At 44.0% G+C, this 17,733-nt stretch overlaps 1 protein-coding gene across 5 annotated transcripts in view; it reads left to right on the plus strand.

Annotated features, from left to right (window-relative positions):
* Window positions 1-17,733, plus strand: part of DPF3 (double PHD fingers 3) — a 161,875-nt gene that overhangs the window by 126,771 nt on the left and 17,371 nt on the right. The window contains exon 8 of one of the 5 annotated variants that reach the window (XM_026038607.1): window positions 2,819-4,810. The exons of the other annotated variants lie outside the window; for them this stretch is intronic. Coding sequence (XP_025894392.1) covers window positions 2,819-2,898 — 80 coding nt within the window. The 3' untranslated portion in view covers window positions 2,899-4,810. Of the gene's footprint in view, window positions 1-2,818; window positions 4,811-17,733 lie in introns of those variants that run through there. 5 annotated transcript variants of the gene reach the window in all.

A 17,733-nucleotide genomic window follows, 5' to 3' on the forward strand; every position in this document is an offset into this window, starting at 1 on the left:
AAAAAAAAAAAAAAAAAAAAAAAAAAAGCCTGACACCAGCACAGCCAGGTCAGATATGAGGGAACTGCACAGTGCTGTTTTTCTGTTCAAAGACAGATAAGTCCAAACCAAGCTAGGATGTTATAAAAAGAGGTTTTCAATGTGAGTTTTGGGTTGTACCTAAAAAAATACACCCATCTTTTATATCAGAAAGAACTTTGATACTCTGTATTCCCCAGTGATTTCAGCAGTTCAATGACACCTGCTGTTCTGAGCTTCGTAGGAAGGTCTTTGAAGGCACAGTCCTTCAACTAAGCACAAGCCTTGCTCTTCCAGTCCTCCTCCAAAGACGTCCTTCTTAATAGAGGAAAGGTATCACAAGTCTATCCATATACTCCCCTGAAGCTTATATACTCCCACATGAATCATGTCCCAGAATAAAACTCCAACATGAATTGTGAATGTTTTGCCTCAGGCCCTAATTTCAGACTTCTGGGTGTTTGTGTAATCACATGAGCTATCGTCCTAGGCCCCTTTCTGCTACTGTGTGCTTAAGGATCTTAAGAAAAGACACATTATTTCCTGAGACAGATTCGACAAGCTCCCTGGTTCACATATGGGCAGGCAGAAGTAAGGAAGTGACGTGCTGCTTGAGTGATGGACTAGTGCAAAGAAAATCAGGATAGGATGTGCACTGATACTTAGCGTATTCCCATCTGAGGTGCTTTAATTAGAGGATGTTTTAGCAGGGATGAACCTCAGCTCTTGCATGAAAACAGATTAAAACTTGAAATACAATCATGTTTATTGAGAAAAAAAAAGAGGAAATATGTGATTGACATATTATCTAGAAAATAATGAGAGAGCATGAGGACTGTGGTAGAATGGGGATAGAACTGAAATCTCTTTGGCTTCATTTTGTGCCTCCCCCTATTTTCTGCGTTGGATATTTATTTCTTTTACATGTAATAGTGTTTGGAATAAGATTGTGCACATGTGGCAAGGTAATGAAGGACAAGCCTAGACTGCTGAAACAAGACCCGTGGAGAGGGGGATTAGCACTGGTCTGTCTTAGCTAGTTGCTCGTGCTGCCCGAAACCTCCCTGCTAATGCGCTTGCTGGCGTGGTGCGGACAAGCTCCGGGATGGCCATTTGTTTCAGCTGAATGTGTTATTGCAGTCCCCTCCCTGCATTGTTTTGCCTCTGAGCTTTTGCATTAGTTAGTTATTCCTTTTGAGCTCCAGTTTGCCATTTTGCAGTCCTCAGTGGAAGCTCCTGATTGAAGCCAGAGACTCAGTTTGCTGCCTGCTGGTGCATGGGGCAAAGCAGAAGCATGGCCAGAGAGTCCCTGAGTCCACACTGTGCTGGGGGCCCAATACTCCTGGCTGCTTTGCCTTTATTTGGTTAATTATTTTAATTATATTTTGAGGTGGACCCTAAAAGCTAGCATTCAAATGCCATCAGACTATGGAGTTTTCAAAACTAGCATCCTCATCCAATTTGCCTCTTTCAAATGGCAAGCAGTTTTACTGAATGAATTCCTCAAGCAAACATTGTATTGACCCCACTGGGAGCTGTCGTATTTAGAAGAACAGCAAAAGCTGCCCAGTGTGTATTGTGCTGCAACATATGTAGATGTTTCCAATAAATGCCCACTTCTTATTCTCTGTGGTTTTTTTTCCTCCTATTTATATGCGATTTGTAACTATATGTAAAGTATGAAGCACATATGTGTGTTCATGCTGGCACTGAGTTATTTTGACAAACCCTCACAGTACAGGAATGAAGCCAAGCTGAATTTTTGCTGACTGAACTCAATAACTCAATAATTGAACACAGTAAACTCTATCAACTTTTTTTTTCTTTTTTTTTTCTTTTTTTTTCCTGTTTGCCAGATATTTAAAGGGGTTAAAAAAGCCCAAGCTGTATAAATACTACAGAGCACTGGAACTGGATTGGAACTATTTTTCATATGTCTGTATGTATTTCTCTAAACGTTAAGTTGCCAATTTTGGCAGAAGGCAAGTTATAATAACATTTAGAAAAACAAAATAAAACAAAAAAATCCAAAACAGTTGTTGCAGTATTAAGTGTATTAACTTCTGATACCTAATAAGCTCTGATACCCCGGATAAAGGGAGATAACTAGTTCATATTTTTCAGTTATTCTTTCTGTCACTGTCAACTCCTAGGGCTTTGGGCCTTCAAGTAACTGATATGAGAGGTATGGGGAAAGAAATCGGTGGGTTTTGCATTTGGTGGAAATAAACAGATGATTTTATGGGCAACCTGATACTGCTCAGGAGTGTAGCAGTGTAAAACTTAGTCCTCCCATTAACTGAATGCAGTGCAAAACACAGCCCTGCACTCCTTTCCAGAATTTATCCTATTGTCATCCAGCTTGTGTCTAGCTGAGATTTCCAAAAATGTCTTTTGTGCAGTGCTGCATACCCCTATGGCTCTCTATAAATAATTAGCAATATTACTAATTAGAGCAGGACTTCACAAGCAAAAGCCTTAACCTCTAGTAAAGAAAACATCTGAAGAAGCCGAGTGATGAAGGTTATTTAAAGATGTTCACAGTAAGAATATGTGACCGTGCTTGGTGCCTTTCGTGTGGATATGTTCCTTCATATCCCTCTTCTCTGCATGGTGCCCATTCATGGTCCCCATGGTCAGTGAAACTTGAGTTTGCCTAGCTGTATTTTCAAAATAAGAACGAAAATCTAAACAGTGTTGGAAGATTGTTTGCATTTTTTTTTGTTTCATTCTGAACAATTGATTTTGTTGTCTCTCTGTGTTTGTTTAGTTTTACTTTGTGTTGCCTTTCCTTCTGCAGTCAGCCCTGCCCTCATGGACTCCAACATCCTTCAAGCAAGACGTTTCAGAAGGCGGCTGCGAGAAGCCTGGATGCTCTGAGACTTCTCCTCTCCTTGCCCAGACCCTGCCAGACCTGTGTCCCATCCAGGACAGGAGCCTGGACTGTGGGAAGACGGCAGCCAACTGTTCAGAGAAGATCTGGGGATGCCCTAAGCTGGTGCAATACAAAGAATTTTTTTTTTTTAAATCGTGATTTCACTTTCTTTTAACCATGTGTATAAACCTAAGTCAAACTGGAATTGAGCTACAGCAGAAATGACTGAAAAAGAAAACAAACTGAAAAAAGAGACATAACTATTTTATTTATTTCAATATTTAAGAGAGAAAAGAAGTGCTGAAGTTGCACAGTATTTTTGTTTGAAATACATTTTACTTCAGATTTTAAATGCAGTTTTGTGAAGACATGAGATTTTAAAAAGCACATAATGTAAAATAAAGACTGAATATTTACTTTAAGGAAAAAATAATATGAAAATAAAGATCAACTCTGCTCTCTCTCTTACTTTAAAGAAGCCATTCATACATGTGCTGAGTATCTTTGTTTTTTGCAAATTGGATGTGGTAAGTGAAGATTGTTCTGGCTTACTTTCTCCCTAATAATATTTTCCCGTTAGATGCTTAAAACTTACTTTGCTGCACTGTGCTAGGCACAACTCTGAACAAAACTGTTGGAAAAGCAAAGAGCAGTGACACATTTGCTGGATTTTTTTCTTACCAGGTTTTGTGTCCCGTTGAAAGGACTGTCTTCTCCCGGTAGGACTGATGTGTCTCTTCTGCATAGTAAAACAGGTTTTCACTTCAGTGACTCTGAGAAATGCTTCTGCTGAAAGAGAGATTTGAAAAAAGAAAAACAACCCTTTTAATTTTGCTGTTATTTAGTTTTGGTAGTTCCACAGCTGATTCTGAGTTGGTTGTAAAGGAAGCGTCTCAGTGTTTGAATGCTCTGGACATGGGACGTCCTGTTGGAGTCAAGGATGATCTCATGTGTAGAAACTGTGTGTACTTAGCACCTCTTGTAAGAAGCAGTGGACCTTTGAAAAATATCTAGATGCACCTTCATGTCAGCTGTGAGCGACAGGGATAACCTGGGAGGAAAAGAGAGTGAGTTTCCATAGCTGCCATGCTAAATTGTCCTGTGGGGTGACAGAGAAGTTCCCAACCTTTATTTCCAGTTGGTAGCCATCTTCTCAGCAAAATAAAGTGTTCTGTTTCATACAAGCGTTGGAGGACTTTGTTGGCTGCCAGATCTGTTCATGGTAGATAGTGCAGGGCCTTTTGCTGTCGTGTGAAGCAGTTTGGTAAGTTGTGGGGTAGCCTTGTGTCCTAGCAGAAGGTATTGGACTTGCCTCTGAGAGGGGCCAGGTCTACCTGTCGGTGTAGGCCCACTGTATAGCTAGAAAAAGTGTCTTTGTTCACGTGGTTTATGTTGGTTTTCTGAGTGAAAGAAGCTGTGTTTAAAAAAAAAAAAAAAGAAAAATATTGTGTCCTGCATAGGGGAAACTGCCAGAGAGCCTGATCCTGCGTTATGTTTCTCGCATGCCTAAAGCTAGAGCTGTCCTCTCTGAGAGCTTTCCATATGTCAGGAGCAGAGGAGCTTGTCCTCTTCTCCCTCCCTTATCTCCTACTCCCTCCCCGAGTAGCACATACAGCCAAAAATAGCAGTGAAAAATCTCTGGTAGACCTCAGTCCTGCTCTCGCTAAATTAAATAGCAACATTTATGTCATAATCAGGCTCTTTAGCAGGATGGTTTCATTTTGTTCATTTTTGTTGTTTGCTGAACTTGCAGTTGGTGAACTGCCTCTAGTGAAAAAAAAAAAAGAATTATTTCCTCAGGCTATAACAAGACACACAACTGTAATGAAGCTTTGCAAACTGTAGGGTCTGTATTAAATATGTGTAAAATTCCTGTTAAATAAAAGTTTTGCTTCCAATGCCCCTACTGTATATTCCTCTGTAAATATTCCTTTATCAAACTTATTCTACAAGGTCTTTTTTTAGTGCAAATAATCTTCTTTTTTAAAGACATTGTTGAATAACACACATCTTGTACATAGACTTTTCTAAGCTCTCCATTGTTTATAATACTCTCTTTGAAGCTTAAAATAAAACTTCCTCCTCTATCGATTTTGTTTCCCTTCTCCATGACTTTTGTCCCTGTATTTTGTTTTGTACTTGTATTTGTTAATGAAGCTTGAAGTTAACCAAAAATTATCTTCCTTTTTCTCTTTTTCTTTCTCTTCTGCATTTGTTGGACTACAGTAAAAGGTCCTGTTATTGCTATAATGAAGGTAGGCAGGAAATTAAATACTGCTATTGTGTAGGATTCATATAAATGAGACTGATTATTTCCCATCACATAGTGCTAATAGTTGATCTTTAATGTATTTATATTATAAGAACCTTCCCTATGAGACTGCTTGAGTTGTGTTAAGGTAATTTAGACTCAAAGGCTGAGTCTAACCTACTCAAAATGGCGTTTTACACAGATGTAGTGACATTGCCTTATGGTATCCTGACCCTATCTATTACTTTTTTAATCGATGTGCCAGTCCCTGGAGCAACTGGCTTCCAGTTTCAAAACCTTCGCTTACTTTGTTGTGTTTTCATAATGTAGATGTGAAACCTGCCTTTCATTTGCACACGTTTGATTAGTAGTAGTATGGCTGTACAGGTTGGAGAGAGAAAGGGGGAAGACTGTTTCAGATCACCTGGGATCTGTGGCCTTTTCAGGAAATCCCGTGTTTCCTTTTCCCTAAAACATCTCTGTCATTGTTATGAAGCTCTGCTGAGTTTCCTCTGCCTTCCCATCACACTCCCTGGAACCAGTAGAGGCCATGGGGTAGAGTAGGGTAGGGTAGGGTAGGGTAGGGTAGGGTAGGGTAGGGTAGGGTAGGGTAGAGTAGAGGCTCTTTCTGAACTGGAATAGACTTTCCTTCTTTTGCATGTTTTGGACACTGAGGGATAGAGACAACCAAGAAGGTAGAGTAAGGTGCTGGTGTTATTTCTGAGCAAAACTGAGAAGGTAGCTAAGATGCTCTCCTTAGAGTGCTTATTTTGTGATAGGATGGATATCTTTAAGCCCTTACCTAGTAACTTCCAATTTCCTTTCTGGGATTTGCTCTCAGGTATTCTTAAAATAATCTGAGTTGCTGTCTTACAAAACTACTTTTCCAAAGGAACTTCAGGGGCCAAGTAATCTCTTCCTGCCTCAAAGCAGAGTGAGAAGGGAGGTTGTGTGATAAGCCCCTCTGGCCATTACTACTACAGCTTATCTTCACCTAGCTCTTGGGCTTTCTGCTGGACAGGGAGACAACACGGAAATTGGATGGAGGACAGAGCCAAATGCTGATAAGTCAAAGAAAGGAAAGTTGAAGAAAGGAAGGAAGGGATGTTCACAGTGTCAGTGCACTTTTCTTGTTCAGCAGGTCATTGTCTCTCCTCCCGTTCCATCTCAGTTGTCATTTTCCTTGTCCCCAGTGTGATGGATATGCAGAGCAGAGCTAGACGTTTGTACTAAGGTAACCAGGAGTGAGAGTGTGTGTTGAAATTGGCTTTTATGTATGTCTGTCAACACCTTGGTGAGATGAATGAGATCATTCTCACCACAGCGTAGCTATTGTTATAGGCTGTCAAATGCAAGGGGACAATTCCACGTCAGTCTTTGAACATTTTTGTGGAGTGTGTGGGTTTTTTTAAGCTCTGGACCTGGAAATACAAATGTTCTGCATTAATGTTTTAATTCTGCAAAAAATTATCTCAATAGAAAAAAATACCACTGTTTCCTAAGTCCCACAGCAGATTTCCTATGTCATCCTGGCTAGAAACATATCTTATTTTTGTGTTCTGGAGAAGCATTTTTGCTGGTGAGAGACAGGAGTGACAGGAGAATAATAAAAATGTTTGTCAACACTCCTGCGTCTAATTGGTGTCCCCACAGCCAATGTTCCCCTAGTGAAGATTCATTTGAAGGATAACAAAGCTGAGAGCTGTAATCTTGAGGTCTATGAAAACCAGTACAGGCTTCTTGGCCTTGGCCTGAGCTAGGATACTTCACTGAATCAAGATTTATTCCAAACCTTTGCTTGGTAATAAATGAAAAAAAAAAAAAAAAAGGAATGAAATTTGCATGGTGGTGCACTCCAGTCAGCCAATAGATTATTTAAAAAGCATAACCCTTTTCCTCTACACCCAAACTTTTAATGCTCATTAACAGTGGCGTAGCCTTCCCTCTACCTTGTTCTATCCCTGGATCAGTAGGATCTCAACTTCCTCAACATAAATAGAAGAGCATTTAAACATTGACTAGTTACCTTAGTTTGACTGGGCTTGGGACTATGGTTGTCTGAACGGTGGCTTGTTGTGTTTAAAATCTCTGTTTTCCCTTGGAAAATACTGTAAATTGTATTTTCTTTGCTTCACCAAAGCTGCACATTTCCAACAGTTTAGTCCTGTATTGGATTTTAACGACATAAACCATACCATCCACTTGTGCATGCTCTTAGCTCACCAGTGTATTTTTTATATGTTGCATTTGTTGCTGTTTCAACAAATGCCCTTGCTGTGTGTAGAAACCCATCGAAAGCGTTATTTGATGACCTTTCATCCTATAGTTCTCCATAATGGCAGAACCTCCATGGTTCTATTTACCTTTAAAAAGTGCAGATTATTCTAAAATGCGGTGTTGTGTTTGCCAATAATGTCATCCAGGTTACGATTGCAAATGTTTTCTGTTTCATGTTGTCTAAGGTAGCTAGAGCAGCTCTGAATGACCTGCAGATGATGTTGCTATGGAAAAGGCCATGTGCTTTAAATATCACAAGTTGAGTGGTGGGTTGAAGTTCCCTGACCTGCTGCTACCTGCCTGTGTGAGGTTGCTCTGCTGCAAAGCTTGAAGGATGTAATTCTGCTTTGGGCTCAGGGTTGATGGACATCCTGAGAAGGAATGGACATAGACCCCTTCAGTACCTCATGTTGAGTGGTGTTATCAATAAAGAGTTTTGTTTCTCATCTTTCTAATGACTAACTCTAACTCTGTAATTTACCTTTAGGTTCATACAGGAGTTTGTGAGTCTTTAAGAGTCACTTTTCACTTGAACTTGGACTGAAGTCCCCTCTCATTATATTTCTCTCTGGGAGTTGGTAGCAATGTGGGCTGTAGGAGGAGAAAGAATGGGATCAAATCCTTCAGATACAGACATCTCTTTTGGAACAAATTAGGAGTTTAAAATAATTCTGGAGTGTTGCTGAATACTTAGCTTGCTAATTTAGGTTTCTTTCGTCATAGCCATTAATGACTTCCTACTGTGATTTCAGTGACCAGTACTAAGGCTGCTTCCCCAAGGTGAGAGAAAAGCACTGGATGAGAACCAGCTGAAAGCTGTGCTCTCACTGTAGGGCTTCTTTTACTTTACTGTCACATAGCGAGTGACTTGTAGTCTCTGAGTTGATGGAGCACTTTTTACGGTGGTGTTTACCCAGCAAGATTTTGGGTCTAGATCTTCTCATAAATCATAGCTGCTTCCCATCAGTCCTTTCTTGGGAGTGGCTAATGCTGTCAAATAACACTCAAGGTTTTTCAGCCCTCTCCTGAGGCTCAGCAGGTCATCTTTGAGGGCAGTGGATTCTGTGAGCCACGATGCTGGGTCTCGGCTCAGCAGTTTCCTCCGTTAGCTGTTTGCATCTACAGGGGTATCTGCTCTTGGGCTTCTTAAAGAGCAGGCCCCAGCTCCTTTCAGCCTTTCCACACTGTGGAAAGTGTCCAGAGGCTTTGGACAGCTGCTAACTGTGCACGAGCTCTGTCTGGATTCAGATTGCTTTTATACTCTTCAAGTGGCTGGTCCACAGCTACGCAGTCCTTCACGTGAGGAAGCAGATGTCCTCTGGGCTAGGGAGAGGTGAGCATGGTTTCCTTTGCAAGGTCAGGTCAGCCTCTTCATTAATGAGCTCTCCAGGCCCTTTCTTGCTTCCATTAAGGATAAGATTTTAGAGGTATTTAGAGAGCTGTAAAAAAAACCCCAGAGAAGAATTTCTTAAGGCTGGGCAAACCCGTCAGGTTCCTCTCTGATTGCTTATATGAATAAGAATTAGGCCCTGCTAGGTAACTGCCATCAAAAACTGCCAAAGATCCCTTGGGGAGCAGGATGTTGCCTAATAGGGAATGCGAGTGAGGGGACTGAATCCCCTCAAAGGCCATTAAGGCTGAGAGGAGTCGGGGGTACCCGGAGCCTCATCAGCCCCGTCGGTAGGTGGGCACTTCTAAACCTCTCTGCTTTGACAGGGCAGCCCATTAACTGTCTGGTTAAGCTAGTGTTGCACTTGACTAAGAGCAGGTTCATAAGGCTCTCAGGTCCCAATAGTACCATGGAAGATCAATTTTGGCATTAAATAAAATAACATACTGCTTTCATATAGCCTGTGTTCAGTTAATTCTTCTGGCGCTGGAAAAGAACATGACTAGCAGACTGCTTAAGGAGGGATGTTTGAATCTGCTGCCATGGAACTGGCTAAATTCTTGTCTAATCTAAGATGATATTTAGCTGCTATAAGATATTGGTTGTGTAGATTAAAGGAATAGTATTCATTCGTTACAGGTTAAAAAGTCGCCTGCCTTTTGACTTTGTTAATCTGGTAGGGCTGGTCTTGTGAGCTCTGAGAAAATGAATAATGGATTTTAATATGGTGCTTTTCCACTAAGAAGCAAAAAAAAAAAAAAAAAAAAAAAAAATCCTACTGGTTTGGCATCATTTTTTTTACAGTTCTTCAAACAGAATTGTTCACAAGAAGAAAACTTATGATGGGGAAAAATAATCGTGGTTTGATTCCCAATGAAATGCATTCCGCTTTTCTTCAATGAAATGACTACTACCCTTTCTCTCCTCTTCCAAATCTGCTCTGACTTGAATGAAACATTTAATTTAGGGTTATATTTTGCTTGCTTAAAAACAACTAGATCACACTCACTTTTGAAGCTAGGTGCTGTTTCAAACATCTTGTTTTTAAAATCTAGAACAAAATGTCTCGACCTTTCTCAAAAATCTGTTTCTCCCTCTGCCATTTCTTAACCTTTCTTCCTTTCTGCTTCCTTTTGGCCGAAACCAAATTCAGATTCAAATATTCAATTGACCGATTGAATATTTAGTTCATCCTGAAACTGCATCTTTTAGAAAGCAAGCTAAAACATTTTGCTTGCCCCTGCTGAGCGCACACTGATGCTCTGCAGGATGCAGTTAGCCGTTGCTTCTCCATAAATATTGACCTCACTGGGACTTTAATGGGAAGGTGAGAAGTAGCTGCCATATTGATGAAAGCTCCATTGGCACCTAAAAATTGCCAACCAGAGGTTTTAACTAACAGAGAGGGAAAAAATCAGTAGATAAGGGGATTTTCCAGCTCTAATACTGCCTTACGAACCATGGGGAGTGTGTTTTAGTGATCCTACCTGCTCAGTAGCTTATAGAGTTTCTGTGAATCTATGAGGGGCTGAATCAACGCGTTCAAAATTGTTCTCATGTGTGTTTCGTTGAGTGAGGCGGTTCGAGTCCTGTCTGAGGATGCGGCTAGGCCTCTGTTTTAGCAATAGCCTGAGCTAGGCGCAGTTCAGCCTGCTCGTGTGGGGAAGCCAGACCTCTCGTTTACGGCGTATTTCCATCAGTTGTGTATGATTTACCCATCATGTGCTGAATTAATTTACCTGTACCGTGCCTAGTCTCCTCATCTAGCATCGGAGAGGTCACTGTGTATGCAATGCCACAGTGTTTTCTGCATAGCTAATAAGTTTATTTATTATTAAAATGATGACATTTAAATGTTCTCTCCCGAGTTTGCCATTTGAAGCTTCTGGAACCATTGTGCTATAGCAAGGAAAATCAGAGCTGTTCGTAATGCACTCCTAGAGAGAAATCTTGTTTATCTGGAGGTCGGGAATACTGTCTCCTCCATCCTCTGTTTCTCCCCTCCTCTCCCTCACCCATGTAAACCGGCCTGCCTTCCCGTTCCAGCGGCTTCCCGGCGCACGGGTGATGTCCCCCCTGAAGCGGTGCGCGACGTTGTTGCGCTTGGGAAGGGCTGTGGTGACAACACGGGGGCCGTGCGGCCGCTCCGGGGCCATCCGGGTGCGCGGGGCTGCTTTTGGTGCCGAGCGGCCCGTGTCACAAGGCGTCACCGCCGTCACTCTCCTTGAGTCCGAGCTCGACACCCCAAGGGAGCTGCACTCACCAGATGAACCCCTGTCTCTGGCCGGGTTTGATCTGGTGAGACACTTTTTATGCAGAAATGGTACTCTGAGGTTCTGCTCTATTTGCAGCACAACGAGGGCCTCCTCATAAAACGGCTGAGGGAAAAGCTTTTTAAAGACAGTGTTCGGCCACCGAGTAGGAGCAAACCCACTTGGTGCAGGGCAACAGCTCGGGCTGCAGGTCAGATGTCCCCAGGGGCCAGGAACAGCTTCTGTCCCCGAACCTTCAGGGCTCCTTTTGGCGCGTTTGTGGCTTGTTTCTAAATGCCAGGGAAATGCAGGTCCGCGTGTGTCTGATCCTGTCCCACCCGCTCGCTGGCCGTGGCAGCAGCAGGGTCCGGTGCATGTCCGAGAGCCGCCCTGTGCACGTGTGACCTTGGCAGTGCCGGTGTGCCGGCCAGCACGGGGACACCCTGCGGTTGTGCTGCTGTCTGTTTGTATTAACACACTAGATAGCACCGGGAATGTCGAAAAAAGGCCAGGCATTTGGGCAGGGCCGGGGCTGCTGGTTCGAACAGGTGGCAGAGCCCGTCTTCATGTTGAAGGAGAGGAGAGCAGTGCATATATTGTGTTTTATGGGGGGCTTTAATGGAAGTTTTCCCGTAGTGCTCTAGCAGAAGGCTTTTCAGGCTGTTGTTTCTCTAACATTTAAATACTACCCCAGTCTTCTGATTATAATAGAAATTTTGGTTCTCCTGGGGGCTGGAGGGGTGGAAGTGTTGCCAGGGAAGTTGGTTTAATGCACTGGGAAGAGCTGGTTTCACCAAGTTAAAAAGCAAAACAAAGCTCAGTCCTCCATTCCAATTTTTAGTGTTTATGACCAAGTATTTTTGGTTGGTTGCTCATTTTGAAAGGGTTTAGCGAGCCTGCCAGTTGATTGCAAGCTCCGTGGTGTGTGAGTGGGCCTGGCTGGGGACCTGAGCTTTTCTCCACAGCAGCCTGCTGAAGGGGAGCACCGTCTCCCAGGGACGTCTCCCAGCAGTTGCTGCGTGTTGGCTTGCAGGTGGCAGTGATTCACGTTGTCCAGATAAGCCCTTCTCCTCCCATTCCCATTGCTTCATCTCCATCAACTTTCCCCCTACAAAGTCAAAGCCTGCCCCGTATGGCGAGGGATGTGGGGCTGGGGAGGTTTACCAAGGCCGACGCGTTAGGTGTACCCGCTGCACGGCACTAGCATTTCTTGCCAGGGCTTCCTGGGCAGCTCGCGCTTCCTGAAAGGGTTTGTTCCCGTTAAGAGGAGCTCGGTGGCCGGCATATGGGATCCGCGCAGTGCCCGCAGGCGGGTTTCCTTCCGGTTGGAAGGGGTGAGCAGCCCGAGTGCCTCCTGGCAATGAGCAGCGCGTTACCCAGAGTGCGGCGCGCGCCGCGATGCAGCCGCGCGGGTTTTGTGGAGGTCACTCCGACCGAATTCACCCCCAGGAATTGCACAGCGCTGGCGTGACTTACCAGTGCATTAACAGGCTGATGCTTCGCTGTGAGGTTATTTGAGTGCTTCCACATTATTTTTTCCTAGGCAAGAAATAGCCATTTTGTCCAGCAGCCAGCAGCCTCTAAGAAGGGCCAGCGTGGGAGAGGAGAGAGCTGAGTGTGTTGCTTTTCCGATGGGGCATCCTGAGTGCGTGGTATTTTCACTGGTTTAAGCACATTTCTGACTGCTGCAGTTGCAAAGAGCTCAGAGCCTGGCTTGCTGTTGCTGCTTGTGCATTATCACGTCTCTGCGGGGAATCACGCGGGGTTTCTCAGGTGTGGGTCCCCTGCACCGTTGCACTGGAGGATTTGCAATTCAGCAGCTTTTGGGGTCAAAGCAGGGTACAGAGCAGTAGAATACTGGGTCCATCTAGTCCATCTGGGTCTCCACACTAGTAAATCATCAAGGATTGAGTTGGGGTATAGTTATGCCCATTTCGTTGCCTGTCTCCCTTTTTACACTTTTTATAGAGGTTGTGAAGGTAGAGATGCAAGGCTGACGTGCTCTGCCTCTTGCTTGAGCTCTGGCCCCCAGACCTGCCCCCCAGGTGTTTGTCACAGACCAAATCTCTGCACTGAAGGGGAGGTCCAGGTTTCGGCCCTTCGAGGTGGTCTCGAGAGGCTTTGGCAGGCTTGCTGGGCCAGGGGGTTTTACAGGAGCAGCTGGCACCAGGAGGGCACGTCCTGGGTCTTGTGGACCTGCCCACAGAGCGCAGGGCTTCTCCAGCTCGCACGGTCCTCCCCTCCTCCAGACTGGTCCCCAGGGCTCTCTGAGCAGCTCCGGCTGCAGACTGGGACAGCCCTGAGTTACCCGTGCTGGGGCCGACCTGTCCCCTGAGATGTTAGAGCTCAATGCTTACTCTAACCAGTGAGTAATTCTTCTGTAGTGCTGGGGACAGCCTGACCCGTGGTCTCATGGCCATGCAAATTGAGAGGTGATCTCCTTGCACGTGCTGCTGGCAGGATGGTGCGGGGTGAAGGACTGAGATGACTAACAAACCATCAGGACAGCCTGAATAACTCACACGTCACTCCTCCGTGTGCTCTGGAGGTCACCCCAGGATCCCACCCAGATGCTCCCCGCTGCTCTGCACCAGCAGAACTGGAACTAGTTTGTCCAGCCCACATCTAATCTCCCTGTGCACGCGCCTGTATTTGCACAGGTCCTTGGTGTTGTTTATGCACAAGTACATCCTTCGAGCCAGATATTGCTCTCAGTTCACTCTTTGCAGTCAAGGTCCTTTGTTCCAGTTAATGTTTCTCCAGGCTTAAAAACATTTTGGAGGAAATTATGCAGTGCTCTGTGGTCGAAGCTGGAGAGCCAGTTGAACAGGCTGGCTGTTGGATTGCCTTTCCTCTGGCAAAGAAACACTCCAGCAAGTGAGGGGTATTGCAGTAGGGTCTGCACTCCGGGCCATTTGGAAGCTGGATATCTTCAGCAACAACAGAGTCATCACTGCAGAGCTATCTCAAAGTACCACCTTCAAAAAAGCAACCATTTTATAACTTCCTCAAGGTCTTCAGTGTAGTTGCTGTTCAAACACCGGTCTATCCTGCTTTTGGTTCCTGTTGACTCCAACTATACCTGCCTAACTGATACTGGCACTGAACCAATACGCTGTGCAGAGGGGGTATAATTTGTCCCTTGGGTGAGCTGCTGAAGGAAGCTCTCGTGCCGAATATCCGAGCACTCCCCTGTGATGTGCGTGCCTTTCTGCACCGCAACGGGCAGCGCTTGGGCTCGAGCTGCCGTCCCTGGCGTGCAGCTGGGAGCAGCGCCCCATGCCCGCCCCGCGCCCTGGCACTTCTGTGTCTGCCTGTGTTGAGCTCCGTCCACGCTGGCCAGGAAGAATGTAGGGCTGGGAAACCAAGTAATGGGAACTGTACGCTCTGCTACGGTTCGGTGGCTTCAGAGCTCCATTAATTATTAAAGCAGTTAATTCTTCCACAATTACTAGCACATTGCAGCGTATTAGGCTGGAGGAAAGTTGGTCTCTGACCAAATCAGCCTGACCAGTCTATTAACCAAGGCCCCTGAGTCCTTTTGGACTCATGTCTTTATCAGAGATAGCTGCGCCAGAACCCAGTACTCTTGGGCATTGGGAGAAATAGCCAGGCTTGCTCCCTTCCATCAGGAAGTAGGAATTCACGCTGGTCCTGTGTCCTCTTGTCTCCTTCTTTCCAATAGCAATAAAACATCAGCTGAACCCAATGCTGCCGGTGAGCGAAGCTTCCTTCTTAATTAGTTAGGTCTTTCCCATGGTGTTCCAGCTCCTGGAGTCCTGGACTTCTGGAAGAAGTTGTCCTTTTGGGTTTCATTATTAAAAGACAATAAGAAGTGACCTAAATGTTTTTTTAAAGCTTAGTGATTTGAAAACTTGCCTCATAGTTTTTGAATATATCAGACCAGCTATAGTAGAGAGTTTTTAGATGGCCAAATGAGGCAGAATATTTACATCGTAGCAATAAAATGATGTCCTTTATTAGGATTACAATTTATTTTATCCTTCTTTTTTTTTCCCAAATAATGGCAATAATTTTGTCTAATGATAGCATCAGTCAGAGAAATGCTTATTCAGTCCAAGAAAGTCTGACTGCATTTTCTTGGCGTGTAAAGCTTCTATTTTTGAATGGGTTTCCTATGACATTGACCATTATATCTGTAATATGTATTTGTAGTTGTTTAAAGACCTGAGTAGTTATGGAATAAATTCTGACATGAGACAGCCGGGAGCCCTGTGGGGTTTCATTATGTTATTGATTTTTAAAAAATCACTACACATTGAAGAAAAGAAATGAAAAATACAACACTGTCATCCGACAGAGACATTGAGCACCAGACACATGCGCCTGAAGAACCTGGGTGAATATTTCTTTTAGTCTGTATAAATAATTTTACATTTGTTTGGAAAAAGGAGTCCTTGCTTTTTTTTTTCCCCCTCCATACAATCTCTCTTTTGTTTGAAAAAGGTTATTGATTGGATTGTTAACTTAAATAGTCTGCGGCGGGTGTGACAGAGCACATGGCTGCAATTAATCTTGCACTGCAGAATCCATTATTGAAGAAGCTCTAATGAGCCGTTCCAAGGCCCTCCCTGCACCCAGAGCGCCTGGGTGCAGCAGATTGCTCCTGCCCTTTAATGGCATTTTCCCTCCTTAGTGCCGCACAGCCACTGTAAGCAGAAGAGATTTTTAGCCTTTTTCTTTTCTTTTTTTTTTTTTTTTTCCAGCCTTATTTATGTTAAAATTTTCCTTACTAACAGCCTGCAATTGCACTGGAATTACACTGGTCACTGAAATGACTCCTCAGCTCCACTCCTCAGATCAGGTGCCCAGCAAACAGAGTTTGCAATTAAAGCCAGTGACATATGAAGCATAAGTGTTAGTTTAAAATATAGTCTCGGTCGTAGGGGTTGGGTCCAGACTAGATGCTTGACAATGGTCAGGGTTGATCTATATTGTAAAATGTTGTTTTAAGACAAAGGGATGAGCTGCTGGAAGGCTTCTCAGTGGAAGTTTTACTGCCCGTATTGCCTGTATTCATCGTGGCTTAGCAGAAGTTTAGGCAGAGAGTAGTTATGATAGATTAGGAAGTGTCACTGTTAACATAGCACCTTCTCCTTCAGCAGAGCTGCTCCTGGGGTGTATTTTAGCATCCTGGCTAGCAACTCCAGTGACACCATAAATAAGTGCTGCCTCTAACTCCTGCTAGGTCTGCAGTGCTGACACAGACATGCGAGAGTGATCTAGAGCTCGCCAGGGCTGAGGCACCACCTGGGTGATTAGCTGAGCTCCAGCTGCAGGCCCTTTACTGCTCCCCTTAGCTGCAGGAAATGCAGTTTTTCACATGATTAGAGAATTGAGATGATTTCCTGCTCTTCAGCATTTAACTGATGAAAGTAAGCAAGAAGCTCTTTTTTTTATTATTATTTTTTTTTTGTTTTGTTTTGTTAGTGTTTGTGCTCACATGCCACAACAGAATTTGCACCCTGAACTGCATTGTGGACTGCTCTTTTTGTAGAGCAAGAATTTTGTAAGGTGAACTACTTTCTTGATGTTTTAATGATTTTGAATCTCTAATAGTGGCTTGCTACTTGCAGCTCTAGGGCTTTCTCTGTGGGATATTCTGCCACAAAGGCAATACTGAGAAAAGCTTTGATCTGGAGCAGGGATGGCGTTCAATAATGCAGCTCCGGCAAGTTTTGGTCCAGTGAATTTTCTCATAGGTCATGAAGAACGCTGGGTTTTGAACCAAAGTGGCAGGAAAACAGAGCGTTCGTGATGGAAGAGAGCAGGGAGGACAGGAAAAAGGATTTTAGTTTTGTGCATGTCTACTGACGTGCTTGCAGCATTGCTATGGTGCCTCCTCGTGCTGCTGGCGTGAGTAAAAATAGTCCTTCCAACCACGTTAGATTGGGGTCATGATACTACAAGAGAGGTTGTTTAATGTGAAGGAGGGTCTGACTTGCAGGCTAAAGAAAGACATATCCATGAGGCATTCCTTTTCCTTTAGACTCGGAACAAGCCCCGGGCTAGTGGTGTACTCTGTGGCTATGCAGACGTGACCGTGGACATTTGTTGGCCTCCCTCATAGCTGCAACATTTGGAGAAAGAGAGTGTCTGGTTGAGTGAATACATTTGTATTTTCAGCAAAAGTTCCTTGTTTTTTTTTTTTTTTTGCTAAAAAGATGTCACTACTGTTATTTTCCAAGAGATCCTCAACCAACATCAGCCTGTTTCTCTTAGGCTTGTGCCAGACATAGTTCTTGAAAAGGGACTCTAAAATATGGGATGGTTCACTTCAAGGATGGGGTAGTGCCAGGATGAGGAACAATGCAGAGAACAGAGGGTGCAAAGGTTTATTTGAGGAGAATGAGGACCTGGCTAGCTGAGAGTGGCAGCTGGAAGAGAAGAGGAATGAAATGCTAAGGGATAGAGCAGTGAAGAAACTCCTGAACTTATTGTCATTCCAGAAAGAGAGATTCTCTAGGAAACATATCTGCAGGGAGCAGTGTGAGTATGTGTGTGTGCAAGCAAACGAGCATGTGGGTAAGGGGTATGCATTTAGCCTTGATTTATTTTTGTAAGTTTGATTCCATTCTCTCTGTTTCTTTTCAAATGTGACTGCAGCTATTTAACTATCTGATTAACTTGCGTCCCTGTATGAGGTGTT

This window comes from Nothoprocta perdicaria, unplaced genomic scaffold, assembly GCF_003342845.1.
Source record: "Nothoprocta perdicaria isolate Ctin4 unplaced genomic scaffold, notPer1 scaffold_213, whole genome shotgun sequence".
Taxonomy (NCBI): Eukaryota; Metazoa; Chordata; class Aves; order Tinamiformes; family Tinamidae; genus Nothoprocta; species Nothoprocta perdicaria.